A 26,944-nucleotide genomic window follows, 5' to 3' on the forward strand; every position below is an offset into this window, starting at 1 on the left:
GCTTTTAAGCTGAGCTTGGATAGCAGTAGATCTGCTGCATTCTGCCTGCGGTTGGAATTGCGGCCCCAGCTATGTTTCTAGGATAAATAGCCCTCTCTGCAACCATCAAAGAAGGCGCTTGCAAAGAGGTTACCTAAAAGATTTAACACACATTTATTGAAGATTATATGCATATTTACTGAAGGTTGCACACACGGTAAAACTGTGTTCAAATGACTCACAGACAGAGACAGGGAGGGGGCGTGGGAAATCTACAATGCTCTAATAAGAAATGTGTGTACTGTGGTATCTTGGTTCTCAAACGCCTTGATACTCAAACAACTTGGGACCCAAACACTGCAAACCCGGAAGTAAGTGTTTCAGTTTGCGAACTTTTTTTGGAAGCCAAACATGCTCTGTTTTGAGTGTTATGCTTCCAATTTGAGTGTTACGCTTCTGTTTTGAGTGTTACACACTTAATAATAATAATAATAAATTTTTATTTATACCCCGCCCTCCCTGGCCAGAGCCGGGCTCAGGGCGGCTAACACCAGTAAAATTACAATAAAAACATAATGGGGGGGGGGGCAATTTAAAATACAGGTTAAAAATACAATTTAAAATTCCATTTGGAGTGTCTGTTTTTCCTATTTATTTAGTGCTTTTGTTTTTGCGGCTCTTTTTTGTTTGTTTTTGTGACTGTGTGGAACCCAGTTCAGCTACTGATTGATTGATTGATTTTGTGACTGCAGTACATTGTTTATTGCTTTCATTTTATGGATCAATAGTCTCGTTAGATAGTAAAATTCATGTTAAATTGCTGTTTTAGGGGATGTTTTTAAAAGTCTGGAATGGATTAATCCATTTTCCATTACTTTCTATGGCAAAGCGCGCCTTGGTTGTGGAACGCTTTGGTTTTGGAACGGACTTCCGGAACGGATTAAGTTTGAGAACCAAGATACCACTGTATACACAAAAAGACCTTGCACTGCTCCACAGCCTATTCATCTGCTAAAGATCATTTTGCAGAAACTGCGCTTTGCATTCTCGTGTGGCTCCTCAAAACCGTGTCAAGCTATTTCCCAAATCTATGCTTTCAGGACAGAGGCCCCCGTAGCCGGATGTTGTCGATTTCCAATTTTCATGCATGAAGCATCCCATGCAAAATGTCAGCTCCTTCATCCACCGTTCGGAAGGATGTGCCTGTCAAGTCATAAACACACACATCTTTTCTGGCTTGCTTTTATTAAGGGTGTAACATTAGAAGAGTCTTGCACCCTGATTTCACAGTGGCCACTCAGACGTCCCGATGGGAAATCTCCATGCAGGACCCGAGTGCAAGAGCCACACTCCTCTCCTCTGGTTTGCAGCATCTGGCATTTATCTGGGAGCATCACTGCCTCCAGCCGTGACGGCAGTAGATTAAGCCTTTGGGGCTAGTAGCCATCAGTAGCCCTCTCTTCCATTAAAAGGTAAAGGGACCCCTGACCATTAGGTCCAGTCATGGCCGACTCTGGGGTTGCGGCGCTCATCTCGCTTTATTGGCCAAGGGAGCCGGCGTACAGCTTCCGGGTCATGTGGCCAGCATGACTAAGCCGCTTCTGGAGAACCAGAGCAGCGCACAGAAACGACCTTCCCGCTGGAGCGGTACCTACTTATCTACTTGCACTGGTATGCTTTCGAACTGCTAGGTTGACAGGAGCAGGAACAGAGCAACGGGAGCTCACCCCGTCGCGAGGATTCGAACCGCCGACCTTCTGATCGGCAAGTCCTAGGCTCTGTGGTTTAACCCACAGCGCCACCCGCGTCTCCTCCATTAATCCTCTTTTAAAGCCCCCTAGTCTGCATTCTGAAGCCAATGTTTTCATGTGATCTTCTCCCTGCGGTGCTAAGCAATGCAAAGACTTAAGGGTGTTCTCCCAACTAACAGTAACTCGGAGCAGACCCATAGAAATAAATGGGAATGGCTAAGCTAGGTCGTTGCTTTCAATGGCTTTGTTCTGAGCAAAAGCTAGCTGAGCACAACTCAAACGCACTTTCTTGCTAAGACTTCTCAAGCGGGCCAAGAGGACATAGAAAGAGCTGGATTAGACCTGCAGTGGCCAGCGAGAGGGATTCCCTCCTGGGAAGCCTCCTGGGAACTGAATGCCTGTACAGTGGTACCTCAGGTTAAGTACTTAATTCGTTTCGGAGGTCTGTACTTATCCTGAAACTGTTCTTAACCTGAAGCACCACTTTAGCTAATGGGGCCTCCTGCTGCTGCCGCGCCGCTGGAGCACGATTTCTGTTCTCATCCTGAAGCAAAGTTCTTAACCCGAGGTACTATTTCTGCGTTAGCAGAGTCTTTAACCTGAAGCGTATGTAACCTGAAGCGTATGTAACCTGAGGTACCACTTTACTGGGCTAAAAGGGAAAATGGGTGGGGCAACAGAATCAATTTCCAACCTTGCCTTCCAACTGTAGGTGGCGCCAGAGCCAATGATAGGCAGAGCCCATCTGCACTACACATTTGAATAGGTGGAATGATACATTGAACCGTTTTTTAAAATAATAATAATAATAATAATAATAATAATAATAATGCATTTTCATTTTAGTTGCTCTGCTTTCAGACCCATTTAAAATTTATTCGGCGTTCAGGTCCCCTCTGCGCTGTACATTTGAAGCATGATGATACCACTTTAAACAGGCACGGCTTCTCCCAGAGAATCTTGGGAAGTGTAGTTTGCTAAGGGTGCTGAGCAATGTGAAGAAGCCCCTTGTTTACTTCACAGAGCTACATTTCCCAGGCTTATTTAGCAGTCATTCCCTCTTCCCAGGGAACTCTGGGAATTGTAGCTCCCTGGAGGGAACAGGGGTCTCCAAACAAGGCCCTAACTAACTACATTTCCCAGGATTCTTTGGGGGAAGCCATGACAATTTAAAGTGGCACGATACTGCTTTCAATGTATAGAGCAGATTGGGCCTTAGATCAGTGCTAGCAGAATTAAAGAATTCATACACAGGTCTATATAAACATAAATAACATTTAAACTACATATATGGACGCAATTTATTCCAGCGGCAGAATCTGGGGGTTTTAATATCTGACCACAGTATCTGAGATGGCTGGCAGACAATTCCAGCTCCACATATTGAACTCCTGATAATGGATGGGGAGGCATGGTCATTTGAGGGGGGGAGGGGAATCAGCAGGAATATTTCATTAAGAGGGACTATCACTTTTTACAGGAGAGCAGAACGCAGGAGCCAAGAACATCCTAAATACTGATTCAAAACACTTACGCATTTCAAAATCCCAACATTGTTTGAGCCTGGTTTTGCTGGATCTAGAGTAATCTGATTCGAGAATCCAGCTGCTGCAGATGATCTAGAAGTCCATGGGGAATAGTGGGGTTCCATAGGCTGAAAAAGTGGGGGTTGAAGAAAAGAAAACAGAATAAGGAAATTTGCTTTGTTGAAGCCCCTTATCTTGAGCAAGGATATACAAATCTATGGATTTCAGTTTCTCACAGATTTTGTATTTCCAATTTTCAAATCTCTTCATTTCCATGTAAGTTTGCATTTCTTTCAAAGTCTTCATTAAATATCAGCATTTCAGTACAAATTTCTCCTAATACAAACAAGCTTTGCATGCCCTGTTGCCCTAATACAGGCGTTTTCGCAAGGCATTTCCTCCCAATGCAATGCATTTTTAATGTTATTTTTCTATAATATGCATTCTTATGTACACTTTATCCTGGTGCATGCATCTTTCTGCACATTACTTGGCACCGCATTGCAAAATTTGGAGAAGCAAAGATTTCGAAAACGGCTGTGTTTCAGTTCATGCAATTTGCAAAGTGTGTTCACCTTTCAAATGTTTAACTGCATTGCATTTCTCCACCACCACTATTAGTAAAATTACACACACGCACATATGGGTAAGATATGCAAATAATGGAAAAGACCCTGGTAGAAGGGAATGGGAATCTAGATAATATAGAGAAAACATTCACAATAATGGGTTTTGTGTATTAATGGTAAAGGTAAAGGACCCCTGGACGGTTAAGTCCAGTCAAAGGCAACTATGGGCTTAATAATAATAATAATAATAATAATAATAATAATAATATATTAATTTTATTTATACCCTGCCTTCCCTGGCCAGAGCTGGGCTCAGGGTGGCTAACACCAGTAAAATTACAGTAAAAACATAATAGGGGGGGACCAATTTAAAATACAGGTTAAAATGTAATTTAAAATGCAGTCTCATTTTAAAAGTAGCCCATAGATCAAAACCACAAGGGGAGGGAAACATAAAGCACTCATCTCACTTTCAGGCCAAGGGAGCCAGCGTTTGTCCACGGGTCATGTGACCAACAGGACTAAGCCGCTTCTGGCACAATGGAATACCTTGGCAGAAACCAGAGTGCACGGAAACACCATTTACCTTCGCACCGTAGTGGTACCTATTTATCTACTTGCACTGGCGTGCTTTCAAACTGGTAGGTTGGCAGGAGCTGGGACAGAGCAACGGGAGCTCACTCCATCGCGGGGATTCGAACCGCCAACCTTCTGATCGGCAAGCCCAAGTGGTTTAGACCACAACGCTACCCGTGTGGTCTACTGGATGCATTGGGGAAGCCATGACTGTTCAAAGAGGTATCATACGGCTCAAAATGCATGGTTTGGATATGACCAGGGACCGCACCCAGCTGAGAGCATTTGCGTGTGTTGTGTGATCAAGGTGGGATGCCAAGCCAAGCAAAGACTTACGCCACACTCTGGACGCGGGGACATTTCCTCAAGCTGTGCGTCAGGTGCTGAGCTCCAGCAGCCGTTATCTTGTTGCAATGGATGCTGGAAAGAAAGGAGCGTACCAGCTGTTAGCCCAAAGGAGCCTCCTCTGCTTTGCTAAACCTCAGCGGTAGCAGGGTGGCCCTGGGTTTCCTTATTTCATTTGCTTTAAATATTTAAAACATTTAACACACACACACACACACTTCAATTCTCTCCCCCACCCCCCAGATTTCCCCATTTTTCAACCCTAATCGTTTCACAACATAAAAACAACAAACAGCGCCATGAAAGCAAAACCACCACCAGTAAATGAGGAGGGGGAGAATCATAGAATTGTAGAGCTGGAAGGGACCTTAAGGGTCACCTAGCCCAACCCCCTGCTCTCTGGGAATCTCAGCTAAGGCATCTGGAGTGCCATCTGGAGCTCCTTGGTGGAAAAGGTGGGGTATAAGTTAAAGAAATCAATAACAGTAGTCAAAAAACGCATTTATATATAAATATTTTTAAAAATTATATATATATATATATGTGTGTGTGTGTGTGTGTGTGTGTGTATATGTATATGTATATATATATATATATATATATATATATATGTATGTATGTATATATATATATACACGCACACACACACACACACACACACACACACACACACACGTGTGTGTGTGTGTGTGTGTGTGTGTGTGTATGTATGTGTGTGTGTGTGTATGTATATACAGTGGTACCTTGGGTTACATACGCTTCAGGTTACAAATGCGTCAGGTTAGACTCCGCTAACCCAGAAGTAGTACCTCGGGTTAAGAACTTTACCTCAGGAGGAGAACAGAAATCGCGTGGCAGCAGCGGGAGGCCCCATTAGCTAAAGTGGTGCTTCAGGTTAAGAACAGTTTCAGGTTCAGAACGGACCTCCAGAACAAATTAAGTTCCTAACCCGAGGTACCACTGTGTGTGTGTGTGTGTATATGTGTGTGTGGTGTATACGTATATATATGTGTGTGTGCGTGCGTGTTTGTGTATATATGTGTGTGTGTATGTGTGTGTATGTATGTATGTATATGTATGTATGTGTGTAATGTAAAAATGTAATGGGGGGGGGAATTGTTCAGATAGAAGCAGGGGCCTGATTTCATGCGACAGGGAAAGCCGAGACAGAAAGATACAGCCTTACAAGATGTCTGCAGCAAATGATGGTTTGTGATTCATGTAAAAAAAGGGTAAAAGGTAAAGGACCCCTAGATGGTTAAGTCCAGTCAAAGGTGACTCTGGAGTTGTGGCGCTCATCTTGCTTTCAGGCCGAGGGTGCCGGCGTTTGTCCACAGACAGCTTTCTGAGTCATGTGGCCAGCAGGACTAAATCGCTTCTGGCGCACAGAGGACCGTGATGAGTGCCAGAGCGCACGGAAACGCCGTTTACCTTCCCGTCGCTGCGGCACCTATTTATCTACTCACCTTGGTGTGCTTTCAAACTGCTAGGCTGGCGAAAGCTGGGACAGAGCAACAGGAGCTCACTCCGTCGCGGGGATTTGAACTGCCGACCTTGCAATCGGCGAGCCCAAGAGCCTCAGTGGTTTAGACCACAGCCCCACCCACATCCCATGTAGGGCAGAAAGCAGGGCATCCCCGAAGTGAGATTTTGGTTTGGGTGGCTTTGGCTGGTGGGGGAGGAAGAAAGGAGTATAGAAGGAAGGAAGGGAAACCCCATACAGAACACCTTGCAGTATATTTATGAAAATATTTGCATACCATTATATCATGGGGGGAAATACCAAAGTCGTTTACAGCAATAAAACCACTAAAAAGCCATTACAGTGGTACCTCGGGTTAAGTACTTAATTCGTTCCAGAGGTCCGTTCTTAACCTGAAACTGTTCTTAATCTGAAGCCCCACTTTAGCTAATGGGGCCTCCTGCTGTCGCCGCGCTACCGGAGCACAATTTCTGTTCTCATCCTGAAGCAAAGTTCTTAACCTGCGTATGTAACCCGAGGTACCACTGTATAAACAGACACCAGTCAACCATTGTGAAAGCACCTTGAACCTGGCTCTTTGTGGGAGTTACGTGCCCTAAGTCTCCATGGCCAAATGTTTTATACTCACTCAAGCACTCTCAAAGAAGCTGTCTCTGGGAGCACTCGGGCAAAATGCTCTGCCCCCGCATCTCCAATGTTGTTATTGTACAAGCTGCAGGAAACAAACGCAAGTGTGACCGTGGATCCGTCTGAGAAAGAAGCAGGGCAGAGCATCGCTTTACAAGAAAGCTCTGCTTATTACGTGTGTTTTTAACCCATCCGAAAGCCTCTGTCCATCTTCAAGTAACAAATGATACAAACACAGAGTCCGGCATGCCCAATGGAGCTGACATTTTTAAATAAAGAAGGTCAGATATGTTTGGAAAAAGGATTAGGTCGCGGATGGAGAAACTGTAGCTCTCCTTCCTTAAGGTGCTACTGGATGGAATTTTTTTATTTTGTTCTCCTGAAATTGTTGGACTATACAGTGGTGCCCCGCAAGACGAACGCCTCGCAAGACGGAAAACCTGCTAGACGAAAGGGTTTTCCGTTTTGGAGGCACTTTGCAAAACGAATTTCCCTATGGGCTTGCTTCGCAAGACGAAAATGTCTTGCGAGTTCCAGCGGGTTTTTTCCCCTTCCCCCCCCCTTTTCCTAAGCCGCTAAGCCGCTTATTAGCTGATCCGCTGATAAGCCGCTTAACAGCGGATCACTAAAAGCCACTAAACCGCTAATAGCGCTAATCCGCTAAGCTGTCAATGGGCTTGCTTCGCAAGACGAAAAAACCGCTATACGAAGAGCCTCACGGAACGGATTAATTTCGTCTTGCGAGGCACCACTGTAATTCCCATCGTCAAAAGGACGGTGGAGGCTGGTGCCCATTGGAATGGGTAGGGCAGGAGCCAGAGCCCATGACAAGCACAGGCAAGTGATTCCAGCCCCTACTCCAAAAGAACAAAAACAGGAGAAACTCTTGTGGCACCTTAGAGTAGGGTTACTAGACGTCCCCGGTTCCCGGGGACAGTCCCCGGATTTGCAAATCTGTCCCCGGGAAATGTGGCAGTGGCAGCCTCTGCAGCCCAGAGCCAGCCTGGTAGCGTAGTTGGTTCTGGCTGGCTTCAGGAGCTGCTCGCTGCCGAAGGGGAACCAGGGATGTCTGGTGGTACAGATCTCCTGCCCCCTTCCCCCTTTGTTCTGACAGATCGGGAGAGGCTCGGGAGTCACGGGCAAGCGGGCGCTGTCCAGGAGGGGCGCAAGGCGCTTGGTTTCTCTGCCAGGCAAGGTGCAAAGCCCTTCTTTTGCACCCTGTGAAACATAAATGTGCATAAATGGGAAAACCTTAGCTTTAAGTATACGGACCTTTGTTGGTATGGACATGCTAAAGATGAAAAGAGCAGCACTCACCTTAGTGTCTTCAGCGAACGCAGCGACGGAAGTGCTTTGGCTAAGTTCTCTGCCCCCAGGTCTGTTATTTTGTTCCCCGACAGGCTAGGAAGAAAGCATTACAAAGTTCAGGACCTGCGCTCAGTTCCTTTGGGGACAAGGGTGACGGCGAGGATGGCATTTCCCCCCCGCCTTAAACCAGGCAGCTTACTTTAACATTTCCAGGTAGGACAAGCGAGGAAGGACGCTGCTGAGGCTAGTCACTCCTTCGTCTCCGATCTCGTTCTCGTTGGGAGAATCCAAGCTGCAAAAATGACAGGGAAAGATGGTCACCAAAGCTGGGTGACTGAGCGTTGGCAAGAGCCCACTGGGTACCAGGCACCTATGGTAAAGGTAAGGGACTTGCAAATGGCGGGTGACTAAGTCGTGGGATAGGAGAGCTGAAAATAATGTCAATATTGGAAAAGGGAAAGGACTTCTGGACGGTTAAGTCCAGTCAAAAGCGGCTATGGGGTGCGGTGCTCATCTCGCTTTCAGGCCAAGGGAGCCGGCGTTTGTCCGCAGACAGCTTTCTGGGTCATGTGGCCAGCAGGACTAAACCGCATCTGGCACAATGGGACATCGTGACGGAAACTAGAGCACATGAAAACGCTGTTTACCTTCCTGCTGCAGTGGTACCTATTTATCTGCTTGCACTGGTGTGCTTTCGAACTGCTAAGTTGGAAGGAGCTGGGACAGAGCAACAGGAGCTCACCCCGTCATGGGTATTTGAACTGCCGAACTTCCGATTGGCAAACCCAAGAGGCTCAGTGGTTTAGACCACAGCACCACCCGCGTCCCAGGCACCTACATGGGGGTCTGTGTCCTTTTGGAGATTAGAAGACACATCTGAGACTGTTGTGGCTATAAGAAATAGGGTTTCTTCACCTATTTACACCTTCCATCTGTATGGAGGGAGTCCAGATCTTATAGCATGGTCGTTTCAGAAGCAGCAGCACCAGCATCCAGCCTCCCCCAAAGATGCCCTTCTCACTCCTTCTTCCTCCCAGCAACCCTTGCTGTCCCCCCCCCCAAGCAGTTACCCTGGCAACCATCCAAATAACCAGTTTCTGCTGACACCTGGGGCAAGGGGGTAGCAGTTCCCTTGTATAGTGTCCCTCAATTCTTTTGATAGCTCAGCCAGCTTGCTTTCCATCAGCTAGCCCAGAAATTCATTTGCAAGCTTGCATTTTACGTCCATAGCCCAAATCCTAGCATTTATTCATTTCACCCTAAATTTTACAACAATATTGTGGTGATATAGAGGGAGTTGCGACAGCTTTTTTGTCTTTTATCGATATCTGGGTATATATTGATTTCCATCTGCGTCAACCGGAGGCATGGCTCCCATTCACCCCTCCCCACCGCTTTGCCACTCACTCTAAATGTTGCAGCGCAGGAAACGTGCCCAGGATCCCCACCAGCTTTCGGAAGCCTGTCAAGCCACAAACACGACCCAATCTGCACAGCAAAGAAGAAAATAACTTGTTGGCTTCTCCCGCCCCTCCAAGATGTCTCAAAGCACAGCCGACAAAGTTTGTTTCTGCCTTTTCCAAGGGGCTGAGTCAAGTCCTGTCCCCAAACATGTCTGGAGAAGGGTGGGAGAAGGGGAAACAGTATCTTTCAACCACATCGGACCATCAGTTCCTCTTACTCAGTACAGTGGTACCTCAGTTTAAGAACAGCCCTGTTTATGATCAATTCTGTTTAAGAACTCCGCAAAACCAGGGGTAGTGTCCTGGTTTGCGAACTTTACCTCGGTCTACGAATGGAAGCCAAATGGTGGAAGGGCACCGGTGGCGGGAGGCTCATTAGGGAAAGCGCGCCTTGGTTTAAGAATGGTTTTGGTTTAAGAATGGACGTCCGGAAAGGATTATGTTCATAAACCGAGGTACCACTGTATTTTCCCAATTGCAATTCAATGTATTCCTGTTGTGTTTTATGATTTTCCTGATATTGTAAGTGAGCCGGAACTGGTCTGTGACCGTAATAATAATAAAATTCATTCATTCATTTTCTACACTGCCTGGCAGTGGCTCTCTGGAGATTTCAGCCATCCCCAGAGATTTCAGCCATCCCCAGAGCCATCTGAAGGAAGTTCATGGGATGGGGAGATTGGAAGCTCCCAGTCTCCCTGGGCGGATTTGCTGAACTTCCTTCATTGCTAGACAGATACACTTAGGGCTGCTGACCTCACTTCGCCTTCGTTCTCAAGGCCTCCCTTGTGAGAAGCGACATCGTTTGTGTCTCTGCCACTGAGATGCAAGAGCAAGAACCTTAGCTGATGAGAACTAGGATTCCCCACCCCCACCCCTTTTAAGCAGGTATTTCCTGCAATAAACTTAGCTTTCTTATGTTCTTAAAGTAAGCGTCTCAGGACTCAGCTACATTTGCCAAAAGTAGCATTTTGAATGTGTTATAAACATGAAGCATTAGATGGCGCTGGAGAGCAAAAAGAAAATTCTATGCGATTTTCCATAGTGGTTTCCCCACCCCCCACCCCGTTATAACAATTTTAGTTCTGACTTATTTATAGCGGGGGGTTTTTCCCCCTGTGTGTAGATCCACCCTCAGTGTGGTTATTTGCAAGGTGAAGTGTGCCCCTCCACCCTGGATTCAGTGTTAATTTATGTACTTAAACCAGGCCTTTGGCTGATTTTACTGGTGTTAGCCGCCCTGAACCTGGCTCTGGCTAGGGAGGGCAGGGTATAAATAAAAATTTATTATTATTATTATTATTATTATTATTATCGACACCTGATGCTCTTTGAAATGTGTCGTGGGAGGTGGGGATTATTGTTTTGTTTTTGTTCTTATTTTCACTATGTATTTGGTGTTTTTAATATGGCAACTTTATGCTGTGAACTGCCCTGAGATCTATAGATGAAGGGCAATATACAAATTTAATTAATAATATTAATAATAATAACCTTTCCTGGGTCCTTCTGCATGCAGAGCAGGTGTTCTAACATTGATCTACAACCCTGTTCCCTTGTTCCATGAGTTGGGTGGGGGGACAATGACTCAGTTCAGATAAATTGGTCCCCAAAAGCACAAAGAGTTATTCCTGCGGCTTTAAAGAACTGCGCCAGACCAAGGTTACAACAAGATTTGCCTTCTCCATCATCTGTAGCACAGCTAGATGAAGGCTCAGATGCAGAGCTAAAAGGCAACTGCCCTCTCCTGTGGGTTAATCTGGAACTCAGTGGTACACTGCCTTAGCATATGGAGGTTTCACTTTTCACCAGTAGCTGCTGAGAGACCCATCTCCTCAACCAGTTTTTAAAGAACCGTTTTTATTATTATTATTATTTATTTATTTTGACAAAGCAATAATCATAAATAAATAAGAATAAAAATGTGCACCCCACCACCGAGACCATTCCACTGTAACTATCCAACCTCCCCAAATTTTGACGCCACTTGCAATGGTTTGACCCAGGGGTCAGCAAACCTTTTCAGCAGGGGGCCGGTCCACTTTGCCACAGACCTTGTGGGGGGCTGGACTATATTTTGCAGGAAAAAAATCAATGAATTCCTATGCCCCACAAATAACCCAGAGATGCATTTTAAATAAAAGCACACATTCTATTCATGTAAAAAGACCAGGCAGGCCCCACAAAGAACCCAGAGATGCATTTTAAATAAAAGGACACATTCTACTCATGTCAAAACACGCTGATTCCTGGACCATCCGCAGGCCAGATTTAGAATGGGATTGGGCCGGATTCGGCACCCGGGCCGTAGTTTGCCTACTCATGGTTTGACCCCTTTCCGTTTTAACAGTACAAATTCTACAAATGCCCTCCATATCTCCTCAAAACCATTCCTCCTGCATATTCTACCGTCTTACCTTAATGGCACATGTTAATTTATCATTAATAGCTATACCCCACACCTCTTTCTACCATCCTTCCATTTTATATTCTGCTTTCCCCTTCCACTTCCTAGCTATAATCATTTATTTGTGCAGCTGTCAATAAATTTGTGAGCGAGGCTTTCATAGCCTGTGAACCTTCCGCCCCATCGTAAATTGATAATAATGCTACCACTGGACTTTGGGTCAGCTTTGACCCAGTGATTTCTGCCATCTCCTTAAACACCCTTTGCCACAAAAAATCGTACATATTTACACCCACCAAAAGATCCATTTTAAAAACCCTCTCTTACTTACGTGAATTCTAATTGTTTAAGCTCTGTGACGGCTGGGATGAGGCGGGCGCTACCGCCAGCTGAATCTGCCTCGCTGAACAAAACAACAATAAGAATTTGGTTAGATATATTACCAGGGCTTAACATTTTCGAAAAAGATGAAGATGACACAACCCCGACCCCAGAACGTATTTCTTCTAGGGTGTAAGCCACACGTCTCGGGCTCTCTCAGGAGAAATTGTAGGCATGTTGTATCCTGCTAGGGATCGCATCTATTTATCGCACTTATATCCCACTTGTTTTCTCCAAGGAGTTCAAAGCGGCATACGCGAATCTCCTCCGCACCTCGTTTAATCCCCACAACAACCCTGAGAGGTAGGTCATGGGTGAGTGGGGATTCGAACCCTGCTCTCTTCCAGGTCCTTGTCTGACCTTTTATCCCCTATGTTGGTGATCCCTCCACTACGGGGACTAATTTATAGGCTGAACTGTAGGGCAAGGCTGTTGCTGGACTCCAGTTCCCTCACTCTATCTGTCTTGGCCCCTCTTCTGCATGCATATGTCAGGCTTCAGGGAAGGTGACCCCCCTCCCTCGCGGGTAATGGAAAAACAAGAGCTCTTACCAAGGTGTTTTATTCAATATTCACAGAGAGGAGTAGTATGCTGTCTCTAGGATAATGGCATTCCTCCAAGTAAAGCTCCACCCCCTCCGTCTCTCCTATGGTACATCATCACTACGTTGGCTGATCTGTGCTTTCTGCCTCTGAGCTATCTGTTCCCCTACTTTCAATGTCCTCCAGGTCCTAGGGGAAGGGGGCAGGGGCGGAGGAAGGGGGGTGTTGGAAGCGGTCTGCCCCGGTGACATTTGGTGCGCCGCCCGCCTGCGACTTCCAAGCCTACCCCGAGCCGTCAGGGGAAGGGGGGGAGCTGCACCGCTTTGCCGGCGGCCTTACCCCTTTGTTTTGACAGCTCGAGGGAGGCTTGGGATTCGTGGGCGGGCAGTGTGCCGTTGCCCCCCCCCCCCCGCTCCCGGGCTGCTTCCGGGGGGGGGGGGAGCCTCCCCCAAGCTGTCAAAAGGAAGAGGGAAGGGAGGAAGGCTGCTGGCAAAGCGGCGCAGCTCCCTTGCCCACCCCCTGGAAGCAGCCCGCTCTGTTGCTTACCCTCGCTTTCTTCCGCTATCTCCCAGGTATGTCCCTCTTCTGTCTTAAGAGTCATGACCTTCTGCAAACCACCGTTCTAAATCTATACTGTCCTCCTCTTCTCGGAAAGGTCTAGGAGAAGGGGGATGCAGTCTCTACCATTTCCCCTCCTATGTCCCGTCCCTGACAGTAAAATACATTTAGATACAGTGATACTGACAAAAAAAGAATGTTATAAGAAAAAACTGCTCCTTTCCCCCTTATGGGGTATCCAAGAGCCCGTATAGAGTCCTTATGTAGGTTCTCTATCGGTAGGAGAAAATAACAGAGGCCAACCAGGGAATATTGAGAAGCAAAGCAGCTAGTAAGCCTGATCTTCATTAAACTGTTGCAACAGGGTGCTCACTCTGGAGGGAGGAGAGGAACCCAGAATATTGGTGTGCATGCTCTTACAGAGACTTTGAAACTGCCCACCTTGTAGCTCAAACCACCCCCAAAAACATCATACATACATCACAGAAAGAGGTCGTCCCAGCAGAAATGTGAGTGTGTTGCTTCTCTCCTGTCTGCCTGGATACCTGATAATGCCTTATCTGATTGCCTTTTCTGAGTAGCCTGGCCATTCCTTTGAGATGGTAAATACTGGTACTTAGTTCTTGAAGGGGACGCAGGTGGCGCTGTGGGTTAAAGCCTCAGCGCCTAGGGCTTGCCGATCGAAAGGTCGGTGGTTCGAATCCCTGCGGCGGGGTGCGCTCCCGCTGCTCGGTCCCAGCGCCTGCCAACCTAGCAGTTCGAAAGCACCTCCGGGTGCAAGTAGATAAATAGGGACCGCTTACCAGTGGGAAGGTAAACGGCGTTTCCGTGTGCGGCTCTGGCTCGCCAGAGCAGCGATGTCACGCTGGCCACGTGACCCGGAAGTGTCTCCGGACAGCGCTGGCCCCTGGCCTCTTAAGTGAGATGGGCGCACAACCCCAGAGTCTGTCAAGACTGGCCCGTACGGGCAGGGGTACCTTTACCTTTACCTAGTTCTTGAATCTCGCAGGCATATTGATAGTGTGCTCAGCTTAACAGATACTTGCCAGGCTGTATTTACAGGGAGGCGTAAGTCCCTGCAGTCCAAAGACTTTTCCCATTTCCTTCCTCCTTGCAGAGAAATATATTGAGGTCAATTTGGGAGAGTCAAAATGGCTCCAGGATTGTTCTCCTGTACCATTTCAGATACGTGGTTTATATACTTATGTATGTGCTTGCCTTGTACATTTACGAACATTTATTTTATAAATATAAGACCTTAGAATTCCTATAACAAGAACAAACCCTCCTACCTTTGGGTCATTTTCTCCTGCATGTCGACAAGAGCACAGAGGTCATCAATGTCCCTCATCGTCTTGGCTTTGAACGGAACAACAATAAACTTCTCAATGGCAGATTGCAGTTGGTCTCTTTCCTCAGCTTCCCACAACTGCCTCCAGAGCCGGACGGCATCGCTGAGGGATGCCCTGTAGAGAATCAACATGCCACACTGAGGTTGAGAGCATCTTTGCGGAAGATGGGAACCTCCGGCAATCCACTCCACAGATTTCAATGGGTCCCTGGGCCCCATGACCTGGAGCTTGGCCGTCGCTGAGGTGCAACACCCACAAACATCACCACCCCAAACATACCTGAATGATGCAACATTCTTCAGGGTGACCAGCTGTCTGAATCCTTCTGAGTCAATGGCGCTCCCTCTCAAATCTAAAGCAAACTTCCTTTTGGCTTGTTTGATGACAGAGTGGAGAATATAGACATTGGGTGGGGTAAGAGCAAACCCCGAGAAAGAGAGGTCACACTTGAGTTCTAAAGCCATTTGCTTCAAAAGGCAACGATCTCCCGTTTCGTAGAGACAGTGGAGAAAATCAAGGAGCTTGTCTGGAGTGAAATCACGCTCCATGAGTTTCCGGACGTAGTTTGAGAAGCTTCTCTGCTTCTTGCTGGCCATTCTCTTGGCATCCATCTCCCCCTCCTCTCGGAAAAGGACAGAGGATCTCAGTTTGCCCCCTAAAAATAGCAAGCCGGACAAAAAGCAAGGTACCAAGCTCCAGGAGAAGAGAAACTTCTTGGATTTGGTGAGCAGCCGAAGGTATTTGGTGAGCGTTTTGTCCTTGATCTCTTTAGCCAGCACCAAATGCAGCGCAACTAGGAAATTTTGGACCACGAAGCTAGGGAACACGTAGCCACATTCCTCTTTCCCGCTGCTCGAGTCTTTCGGGAACGCGAGGGGAACCACCAGTCCGCAGCTGAGAGCAAACTCCTTCACTTCCGTGGACGGAAAGTTGTAGCTCATGAGTGTGTTCCGGTGGTCCTGTCCGGAAGACCAGGCCATCTGAGCTAAAGCAGCGATATTCTGCTGCTTGGGGGAAGATCTCTGCGTTGACGAACGCATCAGTTTTTGGAGCAGGAACTGGGCCAACAGGCCAGTAAGCGTGGAAGGCAGTTCCTTGCACCCCGCTTCAGACACAGCCTCGCAAACGAAGCGACACAGGTCAGGAGTGTAGCAATGGCTGAAGAGGTAAGGGCATTTCCTGATCAAAGCCACCGCCGCACCACTCCAGGGCGATCCTTCAAAGTACTGAGCAATGTACGACTCAATTTGCTGCGTGGAGAACCCTGCCAGTTCTAGCGTCGCGTCCATCTTTGATAAATGCTGCTGCAACTTGTCCTTGGGGCGGGAGGTTAGAAGCACCGTGCAGCTGCTGAGAACCTTCTTCTGGAAGATTCTGGCCAGGATGCCTCCAACGCCCAAGGGTTCCTTGTGGGGCAGGCTGTCCACACCAGATGTTAAGCCATCCCGGTCCTTCAGCTCTTCAAAACCATCAAAAATGAGGAGGACCTTTTCCGGGTACCGCAGAACGTGCCTGTAGATGTCGTCACCGCCATCTTGAGGCCCAGCGGAGAGCTCAAACAGCAGCTGCTTGAGGCTGTAGCGGTTTTCGGGGAGGAGGCCCAGCATCCGGCAATCGAATCGGAAAAGGAAGCTGTAATTGGGCAAATGGCCTCTGGACCAGTCCAGGCAGATCTTTTGGACCAGCAGGCTTTTCCCCATTCCGGCTTTCCCCAAGATGACGACGACTTTGGTTCCCAGGTTGTTCTTCCACGGCAGCTGAAAGAGCTGGCTGCTCCTCACCAGAACCTTCCCTTTCTCTCTGAGGTCGCAGGGCCTGTGGTCGGCATTTTTCCCGGCGTTCTTGCTTTCCACGAGGCACAGCGCCATGTCACGTTCGATGTAAAGGCGGTCCAGGGCAAACTCTCGCTCCATGGGCACGAATTGGCACGTCTCCCGGAAGTGGTCTTTTAGCCTCCTGTGAAACACGTCCGCAGGGCCTAGGATTAAAAAGGAAAGAAGGTTATTTTTATCATACGTGGTGGTCTTGTAGTAAGGTTAAAGCTCACTGGGAAATGATATACAATGAAATGAAAAAGATGTTTAAAATAACCTTTGTAAAAAAAAACCCCAGAAGCTCTTCTTTTGGGAATTATAGGGACAGAACTACCTAAAATGCTTGGGATGCTCGGAATGAACTAATTCAGATGAACTAATTCAGAACTATCCATATTACAGCTGAATGTAGTTCCTATCATTTTTGGGTGAGCTAAATGTTCACATCACACAGTACATGTGTGTGTTTGTTTTAATGTTTTATTTTCCCCTTAAGTAAATGTTATACCTTAGCAGAGCAGCTTGTAAAATTCTAAAGACTGAAAAAGAAAATGCTGAGGACCAATGGAATGAATTGTGAATTGAAGGGAATTACCGTATTTTCCCGCGTATAAGACTACCTTTTTTTATTAGAAATTGTGATAAAAATTAGGGCTTTTTGGTATTAAGGGCTTTTGGTGATTGGCAGCCACAGCAGCAATTGGGAGGGCCCTGCGATGCATGCAATTGTCAGTGTCTGTGGGGCGGGTGAGTGATTTTTGGCATCCCCCCCCAAAAAAACTCAACAACTCTGGGCAATCTCCCCCCATTTTCTTAATTTTGAGTCCCCCAACACAGGGGGCATCTTATACAAGGAGGTATGTTATACACGGGAAAATACGGTAATTCCTTTTGGGAAGGGGTGAACCGAAACTGCAATTAATTCTTTTTTAAAAATGAGCTTCGCAAGCAATTCGACAGCTGCATAAAAAACATCCCAAGCAGCACAAAATACTTCCAGATGGACCTTATGCGTGTAGTTTTTTAACAGGGCATCCACCATCCTTTTGCAAGCAGCTCTTCTTTTATCTTCCTTTCATCCATTCGTTGTCATTATTAAGGTGCGAAAGCTGGCTTTCTGAAATTCTGAATGAACCAGACCAGCAGCATGAAAAACCCCTCAGTGTGGGTGCTTTTTTTGCCCATCTTTTGGCCTCTCAGGTTTTGGAGGGTGCGTGGTTTTGATGTGAATAATGGAACATCTGGAGACACTCCTCCAAAACAGGGATGAGGGATCTGTGGCCACAGGTGAGCCACTCCTGCTCTCAAATAACCTAGCATTTGAACAGGTTAAAAAGCAGCGACACTCACCTAGTCGTTTGTGAGCTCGCTCTGAATGAACAGGTGGGGCTTCAGGTCCTTTGTCAGCCACAACCACATCTATGAGACAAAGGGGAGCATATTGAAACACAGCAGGCCTGTAAACCCCCTGCAACGTCCCCCCACCATGGGATAACCAGTCTTAAGTCTAACTTGCTTAAGCCTAATTAATGCATGAAGGGGTTAATGTCATAGAGTAAGCTGTCCTGCCAGGATTAGCTAGGTCATTCCCCCTCACCTTGGGGACAGGACGCAGGTGGCGCTGTGGTCTAACCCACTGAGCCTCTTGGGCTTGCCGATCGGAAGGTCGGCGGTTCAAATCCCCGCCACGGGGTGAGCTCCCGTTGCTCTGTCCCAGCTCCTGCCAACCTAGCAGTTCGAAAGCACGCCACTGCAAGTAGATAAATAGGTACCACTGCAGCGGGAAGGTAAATAGTGTTTCCGTGCTCTCTGGTTTCTGTCACAGTCTGCCAGTAGCGGTTTAGTCCTGCTGGCCACATGACTCGGAAAGCTGTCTGCAGACAAACGCCGGCTCCCTTGGCCTGAAAGCGAGATGAGCACTGCAACTCCATAGTCGCCTTTGACTGGACTTAACCGTCCAGGGGTCCTTTACCTGTTTACCTTGCTGTATCTCCATCTACTTGAGAAGCTCAGTGTGTAAGGAGTTCTGAGCTGCTTGACCCTTCCAGCTCGACGATTCTATGATTGCACCTTGCACCCATGTTTGCATCGCAATCGCAAAGGATTTTAAACACACAAGCAAAAATCTGATATGAACGACTCATTCTTTTTACTGGAATCCAACAGCCCACTGGAGGCATTTTTGACTGATAAACCAATAGCGCATGGGGGCTGTCAGAAGGAAAGAGAACAGCTAGCCTGTGGCTTCACACTTGTTATCAAACTGAAGAGATGAGGGTCCAACTAGCCCAGGGTGCTTTGCAAACATCCCAGTAACCAGTAGGAACTAGGGATGCCTGCCCAAAGCTGGCCAGCGGTCCAGGGTTGACCTTAAGCTCATTCCTGGGGTGCATCGTAATCTTACCTTCAAGCTTTGCCTTCTATGTTAAAAGGTAAAGGTAAAGGGACCCCTGACCATTAGGTCCAGTCACAAACGATTCTGGGGTTGCAGCACTCATCTCGCTTTATTGGCCGAGGGAGCCGGTGTACAGCTTCCGGGTCATGTGGCCAGCATGACTAAGCCGCTTCTGGCGAACCAGAGCAGCGCACGGAAATGCCGTTTACCTTCCTGCCAGAATGGTATCTATTTATCTACTTGCACTTTGACATGCTTTTGAACTGCTAGGTTGGCAGGAGCAGGGACCGAGCAACGGGAGCTCAACCCGCCGTGGGGATTCGAACCGCCGACCTTCTGATCGGCAAGTCCTAGGCTCTCTGGTTTAAAGCCACAGTGCCACCCGCGTCCCTTGCCTTCTACGTTACCACAGCACTAAACCTCCGGGGGGCAGCAGAGAGTGAGGAAAGAGGAGCTGATTCTCCCAGCAGGATTGCAGAGATATTCTAAGATCTTTGAGCCCGATGAATGTCTTCTTCCAAGAGCCAAAGCGAACTTTACCTTAATCATACCTTTGCATTTGCAAGCGGGGAGGACTTTAAATTTTATTTTAGAGACCAGGGCCGCAGCCCCAATGGAAGGGAATTTAACCCTAGCCTCCCATGCAATTCTCCCAACAAGAGTCGCGTCCCGCCCCCAGGCCAGAAGCTGATATTGCGACCAAGAGCAGTTATCATCCTGGGGAGAATAACAAGGGCAGAGAGGGTGCAGATTATGGACAATTGCAGCAAAAATCATGACGCTTACCAGGACAGGCATGAATGATGGCACCTTCTGGCTCAGCAAGAATATTCACGCGCTGATCGAGAGGCTCGAAGGCAAAGACTACCTGAATATCTTCCATGCCGAGTGGGCAGTAGTACAGGTTGGGGCTTGCAAGAGGCTCTGCAAATGAGGAGAGAGGGGTTTGATCATCAACATCGGCTCAGCAAGAAGCAACCCATTGCCCCTGTTGCTACAACTGCAACAGCAGGGCTCATTCTGTTTGTAACTCAAGGGTTAATTCCATTAGTGTGAAAGTCGACTAGCAACCAGGCAGGCTGGCAGGATCTTCCCGTGCTCTGATTTGCTGTGTAGTTCTGAGGGAGTTTCTACACACACACTCCCTGTATGTTTGATTGCATGTCTTCCTGCCATTTACAAGGCCGGAAGGAAGGAAGGAAGACAAGGCCGCCGCTCTGTTTATTTCCACTCAGATTATACACTGATTTGTCCCATTTCCTCAACCAAGTGTTTTCAGGATTTCCTTTCCCTCTGGACTCCACCTGCGTTGTTTAAGTGACTTTGTTAACACACGGCCCGCCTTTCAAGGATCATTGTCCCTCTCCATCTGTGTGGTGGGAAGCAGGATGAGAGCAGCTACACTGGAGTAGCTGAGACTGCCAGCTGGGAACCATGAAGTAATCTCCCTTTTATCGTGCATTTGGCAAAGAGGCCTTAAAGCAAGATGCAGTCCACCTCCTCAGCCGCAACACAGGGTTCGGAATGAAGCCCGCCTTGCAGTGGGTTGGCATTGCAGTGTGGAAAGCGGAAGGTGCCAATGAGTGCAGTGGCACCCCTGAAGTCTCCCTCGGGTGCTCACAAGGTCCCTGAGCCTTCCCACTCACTTGTTTACCCCCTTGGCCTTCAGGGTGGCTACCCTGAAAGTACGTAGAGCTGAAAGTTGGGAGAGTGGCACTGAATTGGAGCAAATGGCAGAACCTAAATTGCAGGTTGCTTGGAAATGCAGACTGTGTATGTGAGTGCTTTCACTGCCTCAGGTGGTGCAACGGGTGAGGGCGTTTGGCTGCAGAATGCAAGTGGCCTCAAACTCAGTGGTTCGAGGCCACTGAGTGATGGTTGTGGGCTGGAGAGTGGGACCAGATGACCTTCAAGGTCCCTTCCAACCTACAATTTATTTTCTTTTATTATTTTATTTTGACAAAGTAATGATCATAAATAAATAGGAATAAAAATGTGCACCACCCCACCGAGACCGACCCATTGTAACTATCCAGCCTCCGGAAATTTCAACACCTCTTGCGATGGTTGTGACCCCTTTCCATTTTAACAGTACAAATTCTACAAACGCCTTCCATATCTCCTCAAAATCATTCCTCCTGCATATTCCACTGTCTTACCTTAATGGCACATGTTAATTTACCGTTAATAGCTACATCCCACACATCTTTATACCATTCTTCCATTTCATATTCTGCTTGCCCCTTCCACTTCCTAGTTTATAATAATCTGTGCAGCTGTCAATAAATTTGTGTCCTTCATAGCCTGCGAACCTTCCACCCCGTGGTAAATTGATAACAATGCTACATCTGGACTTTTGGTCAGCTTTAACTCAGTGATTTCTGTTATCTCCTTAAACACCCTTTGCCAAATAAATAAATAAATAAATAAATATGTATATATTTGCACCCCCACCACATGTGAACATAATTCCCCGTTTCCTGGCATCCCCTCCAACATAACACCAAATAGTCCTTGTTCATCTGACTTAATCTGACTGGTGTTAAATACCACCAACCTACAATTCTATGAGCCTCTGAGTCTAACTCTTGGCACCAACCCCAAGCTGAATGATAACATCCAGCCCCACATAGTTTCAGCAGGATTTCAATTCCTGCTTCTCTGATGCTGCCCATTACTTTGTTTGTTTTCTCGAGCCGTTTTCGGTTATCGCCTTAACGGGCTGCTTTATTGCCTGACATTGTTTGCGGGTAGCAGACTTCGGACCCAGAGGTGGGGAGAAAAATCATTTACATAAATAAAAAAGCAGCTAGGTGAAAAGTAGAAGTCCACCAGATCGAAGACAAAACGCTTCTAAACATCCTTGGTGCCCTGAGATACCTTACTTGAAGGTTCCAAGGTGATCTGAGGTTCTGCTTTTCCAGAGGAGCAAGCAAGGAGGCATGTGGTTTTTGTTTGCATTTCACACCTCCCATTGCAAGGACCATCTGATTCTTGTTTATTTTCTGTTCTGTGAGAAAGGAAGCCAGTCTGTGTGACTTCCGTCTCTGGTATTATTGTACTTTTTATTGTACTTTTTCTTTCTGCTCTGTCTTGCGATGAGACATGATGTCTGTATGAGGCCTGCTCCTCTCATACAATGGTACCCCTGGATGTGAACGGGATCCATTCTGGAGCCCCATTCACATCCTGAAGCGAGCGCAACCCGCGTCTGCACGTGCTGCGATTTGCCGCTTCTGCGCATGACATCATTTTGACTGTCTGTGCATGTGCGAGCGGCAAAACCTGGAAGTAATGTGCTCCGTTACTTCCGGGCTGCCGTGGCGCGCATCCCAAAAACTAGTGTTCCAATACCATTCCAAAACCACTCCTTGAGCTTAAACACTCTTAATGCCCCACCACAAAGATACAGGTGAAACTCGAAAAATTAGAATATCGTGGAAAAATTCATTTATTTCAGTAATTCAGCTTAAAAGGTGAAACTAATATATGAGATAGACTCATGACATGCAAAGCAAGATATGTCAAGCTATTGTTATAATTGTGATGATTATGGTGTACAGCTGATGAAAACCCCAAATTAACAATCTCAGAAAATTAGAATATTGATTAAAGGTGCAGTAGCTATTCAATCCATAACACCTGCAATGGGTTCCTGATCCTGGTTCAGTAGGAAGCACAATCTTGGGGAAGGAACTTTTCCACAATATTCTAATTTTTCAACTTTCACCTGTACGCCTCCTCCCTCCACTGTTAAAGGCAGTTATTCCTCTGAAGACCAGTTACTGGAAATCACAGTTGTCTTCGGGTTCTGCTTCCCAGCTTCCCAATGGGACACCTGGTTGGCCGCTGTGCAAACAGACTGTTTGGACTAGAATCCGATCCTGCACGGCTCTTTTTAGGTAGAGCTCTTAAGCGCTTTGCGAATGAACAAAACTAGTTTATGATATCTGACTCTGCACAGCAGTTGCTGGAGAGCGTAAAGGTAGAAAGGTAAAGGACCCTGGACGGTTAGGTCCAGTCAAAGGCAACTGTTATGCACTGAACTGAATCCTAGAACAATAGGATCCAGAATGCAGCAGTCTGATTGGTCCACAGGAGCCACCCAATCCAGCTCCAGGTGGAAGTGAATCAGCGACCTGATTGGCCTGTAAGAGCAGCCAATCAGGCTCCTGGATGAAGTTAGTCAGCAACCTGATTGGCCTGCAGGAGCAGCCAATCAGGCTTCTGGAGGAGGTGAATCCGCAACCTGACTGGCCTGCAGGAGCAGCCCAGAATTAGCCAATCACGCAGGGCCCTTTGTGTAAATAATGTATATATAACTAGATGTTTTGGGGAAAGTTTCATTCATTGCTACTATAAAGAGCATGAAATTCACACTCAACTCCAAGTATATTTCAGCAGCTATGGGGTTGTGGTGCTCATCTCGCTTTCAGGCCAAGTGTATCTGACACTGAGCTACATTCTCTGATTCCGGAGAAGGCAGCTTCCTACGCAACCTGATCTCCTGCAGCCGTTACGCTTCTGCATTGGCCTCACTTGGATATTTGTTCTCGCCATCCGGATAACACACGCTTGGGCTGGTGCCAACAGGGACCAGTTCTCCAAGCAAAGTTTCCCCCTCCCCCCACCCCTTGCACGACGCTGTAACTCTAATCCCAAACTGATGCTGGAACTCCCGTTTCCAAACTCTTCCACAGGTCCATGCACAGCTTCAGCATGCTGTGACAAAACCCGTGCCATGCCAAAAACACCTCCATCACTTAACGGGAACAGAAACTGCATTCAGAAAAGGATCAGAAGGGAGAGGAAATCTCAGTGAAATCCCCAGAGATGGGAGTGCCAAGTTTTTCTTGTGCCGCTTAGCTTACTTTTGAGGTGGCCAAGGGATGTCTGGGAGTCGTCCCCCCCCCCATTCTGCAGATAATCTCTCTGGTGGCCTGCACCCTGCAGCCTCCCTGGGTGCCCACACTTCCAGAAAGCCCCAAGATACCATCAGCGGAAAAGTTATATATATATTTAAGTCAGCCTTTCTCAACCTGTGGGTCCCCAAATGTTGTTGAATTACAACTCCCATCACCCCTAGCTAGCAAGGCCAGAGCTCAGGGATGATGGGAGTTATAGTCCAACAACATCTGGGGACCCACAGGTTGAGAACTGCTGATTTAAGTTAAAATGAAAGGGCCTTCCTTAAAAACAAGGTCAGTGAGTGCACTGGTCTTAGGTGCTCAGTAGTCAGCCTCCCTGGCTTCCTGCACTTCAGTTAAAGCCCAGGGGAAGAAGCGATGATGTAACTCCGCCCATGGACATTTTATAAATCAGGAGATGAAGGCATCTGGGGAGGCTGCAGAATGCAAGAGAGATGCTTATTGCCATGTAAAATATACACACATCACCCTAAGTCACCAGGGTTTTTGTTAAGCAGGTTTTTTCCCAGCTGCACAAATTCCCCATCAAACATCCATCAAAACCATCAAACCTTGGAAAAAAATCCAGATGAACACAAGGCTGTGTTTTGCTCCTTACTTACATCCTGTATCAGTGATGATTTCTCCATAGGAATCTGTAGTTCTTATTTACTATAGAGCACCTTACCCAATATATACCCACTCAACCACTTCAATCTGCGGAGCTGGAACTGTTAGAAATGCCACATAATCTTCGTTCCACATTTGCAAGAGATTTTTTTTTTAGCATGGCTGCAACTGCACAATGGAAATCCCTGCCTTCTAAAAACACTTTTGTTTAGGCAAACCTGCCCAGGCATGTAGAACGCTGACATGTGTGTTTGGTTGCTGTCAGGGAACTGACATTGGAGCGAGATGTGGAGGCAAGGCTCCCGAGCGATGCAGGAGAGGGGACCAGCAGAGGGGAAGGAATTCAGCGCAACACCAGTAGAGAAGGGAGGGAGATGGAGGATTCGGAGAGGGGTCTCCAAGACTCTTGGCCCGAAACTAGTGGAGAGAGCACGGGCACACCTCTGCCCACTCCTTCCTTGCGCAGAAGAGTTCCGCGCAGGGAAAGTAGGCGGAGACTTGGCGTCAAACAGCTTCTATGCTGGAAGAGGTTCAAGAAATGCCCACTGACGGATTCTGCAAGCGACTGAACGGCCACGGAGTGAAGGGCTGTCAGCCGAGGCATGCTTAGCCAGGCAATCTAGCCGAAAGTAACGGCAACTTAAGCACAAGTAACCCCTTATAACCATTACAGTTGCATTTTGAGCTTATTGTTGCTTTCAAATATTTTTGGCATGTCTTACGCAGTTGTGGGTTTCTTTTTTAAAATACAGTGGTACCTTGGTTCTCAAACGTAATCCATTCTGGAAGTCTGTTCCAAAACCCAAGCGTTCCAAAACCTAAGCCACGCTTTCCCATAGAAAGCAATGCAAAATGGGTTCATCCGTTCCAGACTTTTAAAAACAAATCTAACACGAATTTTACTATCTAACATGACCATTGATCCTTAAAATGAAAGCAACAAACAATGTACTGCAGCCGCACAATCAATCAAGCAGTAGCTGAACTGGGTTCCACACAGTCACCAAAAAAGAGCCGCAAGAACAAAAATGCAAAATAAACAGCAAAAATAGACAGACCTCAGAGTAACACTCAAACTGGAAGTGTGGCACTCAAATTGGAAGCGTAACACTTAAAACGGAGCATGTTCGGCTTCCAAAAAAAGTTCGCAAACTGAAACACTTACTTCCGGCTTTGCAGTGTTTGGGTTCCAAGTTGTTTGAGTACCAAGGCGTTTGAGAACCAAGATACCACTGTACAGTGGTACCTTGGGTTACAGATGCTTCAGGTTACAGACGCTTCAGGTTACAGACTAACACAGAAATAGTACCTCGGGTTAAGAACTTTGCTTCAGGATAAGAACAGAAATCGCGTGGCGGTGGCGGGAGGCCCCATTAGCTAAAGTGGTACCTCAGGTTAAGAACACTTTCAGGTTAAGAACGGACCTCCAGAGCGAATTAAGTTCTTAACCCCAGGTACCACTGTACTGATAATCCCAAAGGGTGCAGAACGCAAACCCGCAAGTATCGCTTCTCATACCGAAAGCAGGGCTGATGGTGGTCACCGAAAACTCCATGTGGAAGTCGGGCGACGAGAGGGTGTCGGCCGGGGAGCAGCTCAGAGGGATGGTCATGCAATTGCCGCTGACAACGCAGAGCGCCGGTGGATGCCCTGAGCGAGGAAGCAAAAGCAGAGCGATGTCACGGGGAAGCAGTTTTGGTGCGACTTCATCTCCAGGCTACTATCAGGCTCGGGAATGGCTTATTTATTTATTTAAAAAAATGTTTGTATACCACTGTATCATAAAAATGTATCACAGACAGTTTATGACAAACCAGGCATCTCCCTCCCCCACTTATGCATGCTTATGGACGACCGTGTACATGAGCGCAATATGAATCAGGAGGCTCAGTTTGATCAGAATCGAGTACACACTTCCAGAGTTAACACTCAATATATGACTTTTGTTAAAGAGCCACCATAGCGGCTGAAGGGCCTTGAAAATGTGTCCCAGGCTTTTCAGACTCATTTACCCGTGTACTATCTGAAACCAAAAGGGTGCATTGGTTGTCAGATGTGAAATATATGGGCATTAAAGGGACGCAGGTGGCGCTGTGGTCTAAACCACTGAGCCTCTTGGGCTTGCAGATCAGAAGGTCGGCGGTTCGAATCCTCGTGATGGAGTGAGCTCTGTCCCAGCTCCTGTCAACCTAGCTGTTCGAAAGCACACCAGTGCAAGTAGATAAATAGGTACCATTGCGGCAGGAAGGTAAACAGCGTTTCCATGCGCTCTGGTGTTCCATTGCTCCAGAAGCATTTTAGTCATGCTGGCCACATGACACAGAAAGCTGT

At 47.2% G+C, this 26,944-nt stretch overlaps 1 protein-coding gene across 4 annotated transcripts in view; it reads right to left on the reverse strand.

The window, feature by feature from the left end:
- Positions 1–129: 129 nt before the first annotated feature.
- Positions 130–26,944, reverse strand: part of CIITA (class II major histocompatibility complex transactivator) — a 47,565-nt gene continuing 20,750 nt past the window's right edge. For all 4 annotated transcript variants that reach the window (XM_079953706.1, XM_079953705.1, XM_079953704.1 and 1 more), the window contains exons 7-19: positions 26,132–26,263; positions 19,863–20,000; positions 18,032–18,100; positions 15,147–16,845; positions 14,808–14,981; positions 12,366–12,437; positions 9,572–9,652; positions 8,364–8,456; positions 8,174–8,257; positions 6,858–6,941; positions 4,738–4,821; positions 3,265–3,384; positions 130–1,182 (exon numbers count right to left, since the gene is read on the reverse strand). In XM_079953706.1, the coding sequence (XP_079809832.1) occupies positions 3,309–3,384; positions 4,738–4,821; positions 6,858–6,941; positions 8,174–8,257; positions 8,364–8,456; positions 9,572–9,652; positions 12,366–12,437; positions 14,808–14,981; positions 15,147–16,845; positions 18,032–18,100; positions 19,863–20,000; positions 26,132–26,263 (2,786 nt within the window). In that variant the 3' untranslated portion in view covers positions 130–1,182; positions 3,265–3,308. The remainder of the gene's footprint in view (positions 1,183–3,264; positions 3,385–4,737; positions 4,822–6,857; positions 6,942–8,173; positions 8,258–8,363; positions 8,457–9,571; positions 9,653–12,365; positions 12,438–14,807; positions 14,982–15,146; positions 16,846–18,031; positions 18,101–19,862; positions 20,001–26,131; positions 26,264–26,944) is intronic.

Source organism: Podarcis cretensis (genome assembly GCF_951804945.1).
Source record: "Podarcis cretensis genome assembly, chromosome: 14".
Taxonomy (NCBI): Eukaryota; Metazoa; Chordata; class Lepidosauria; order Squamata; family Lacertidae; genus Podarcis; species Podarcis cretensis.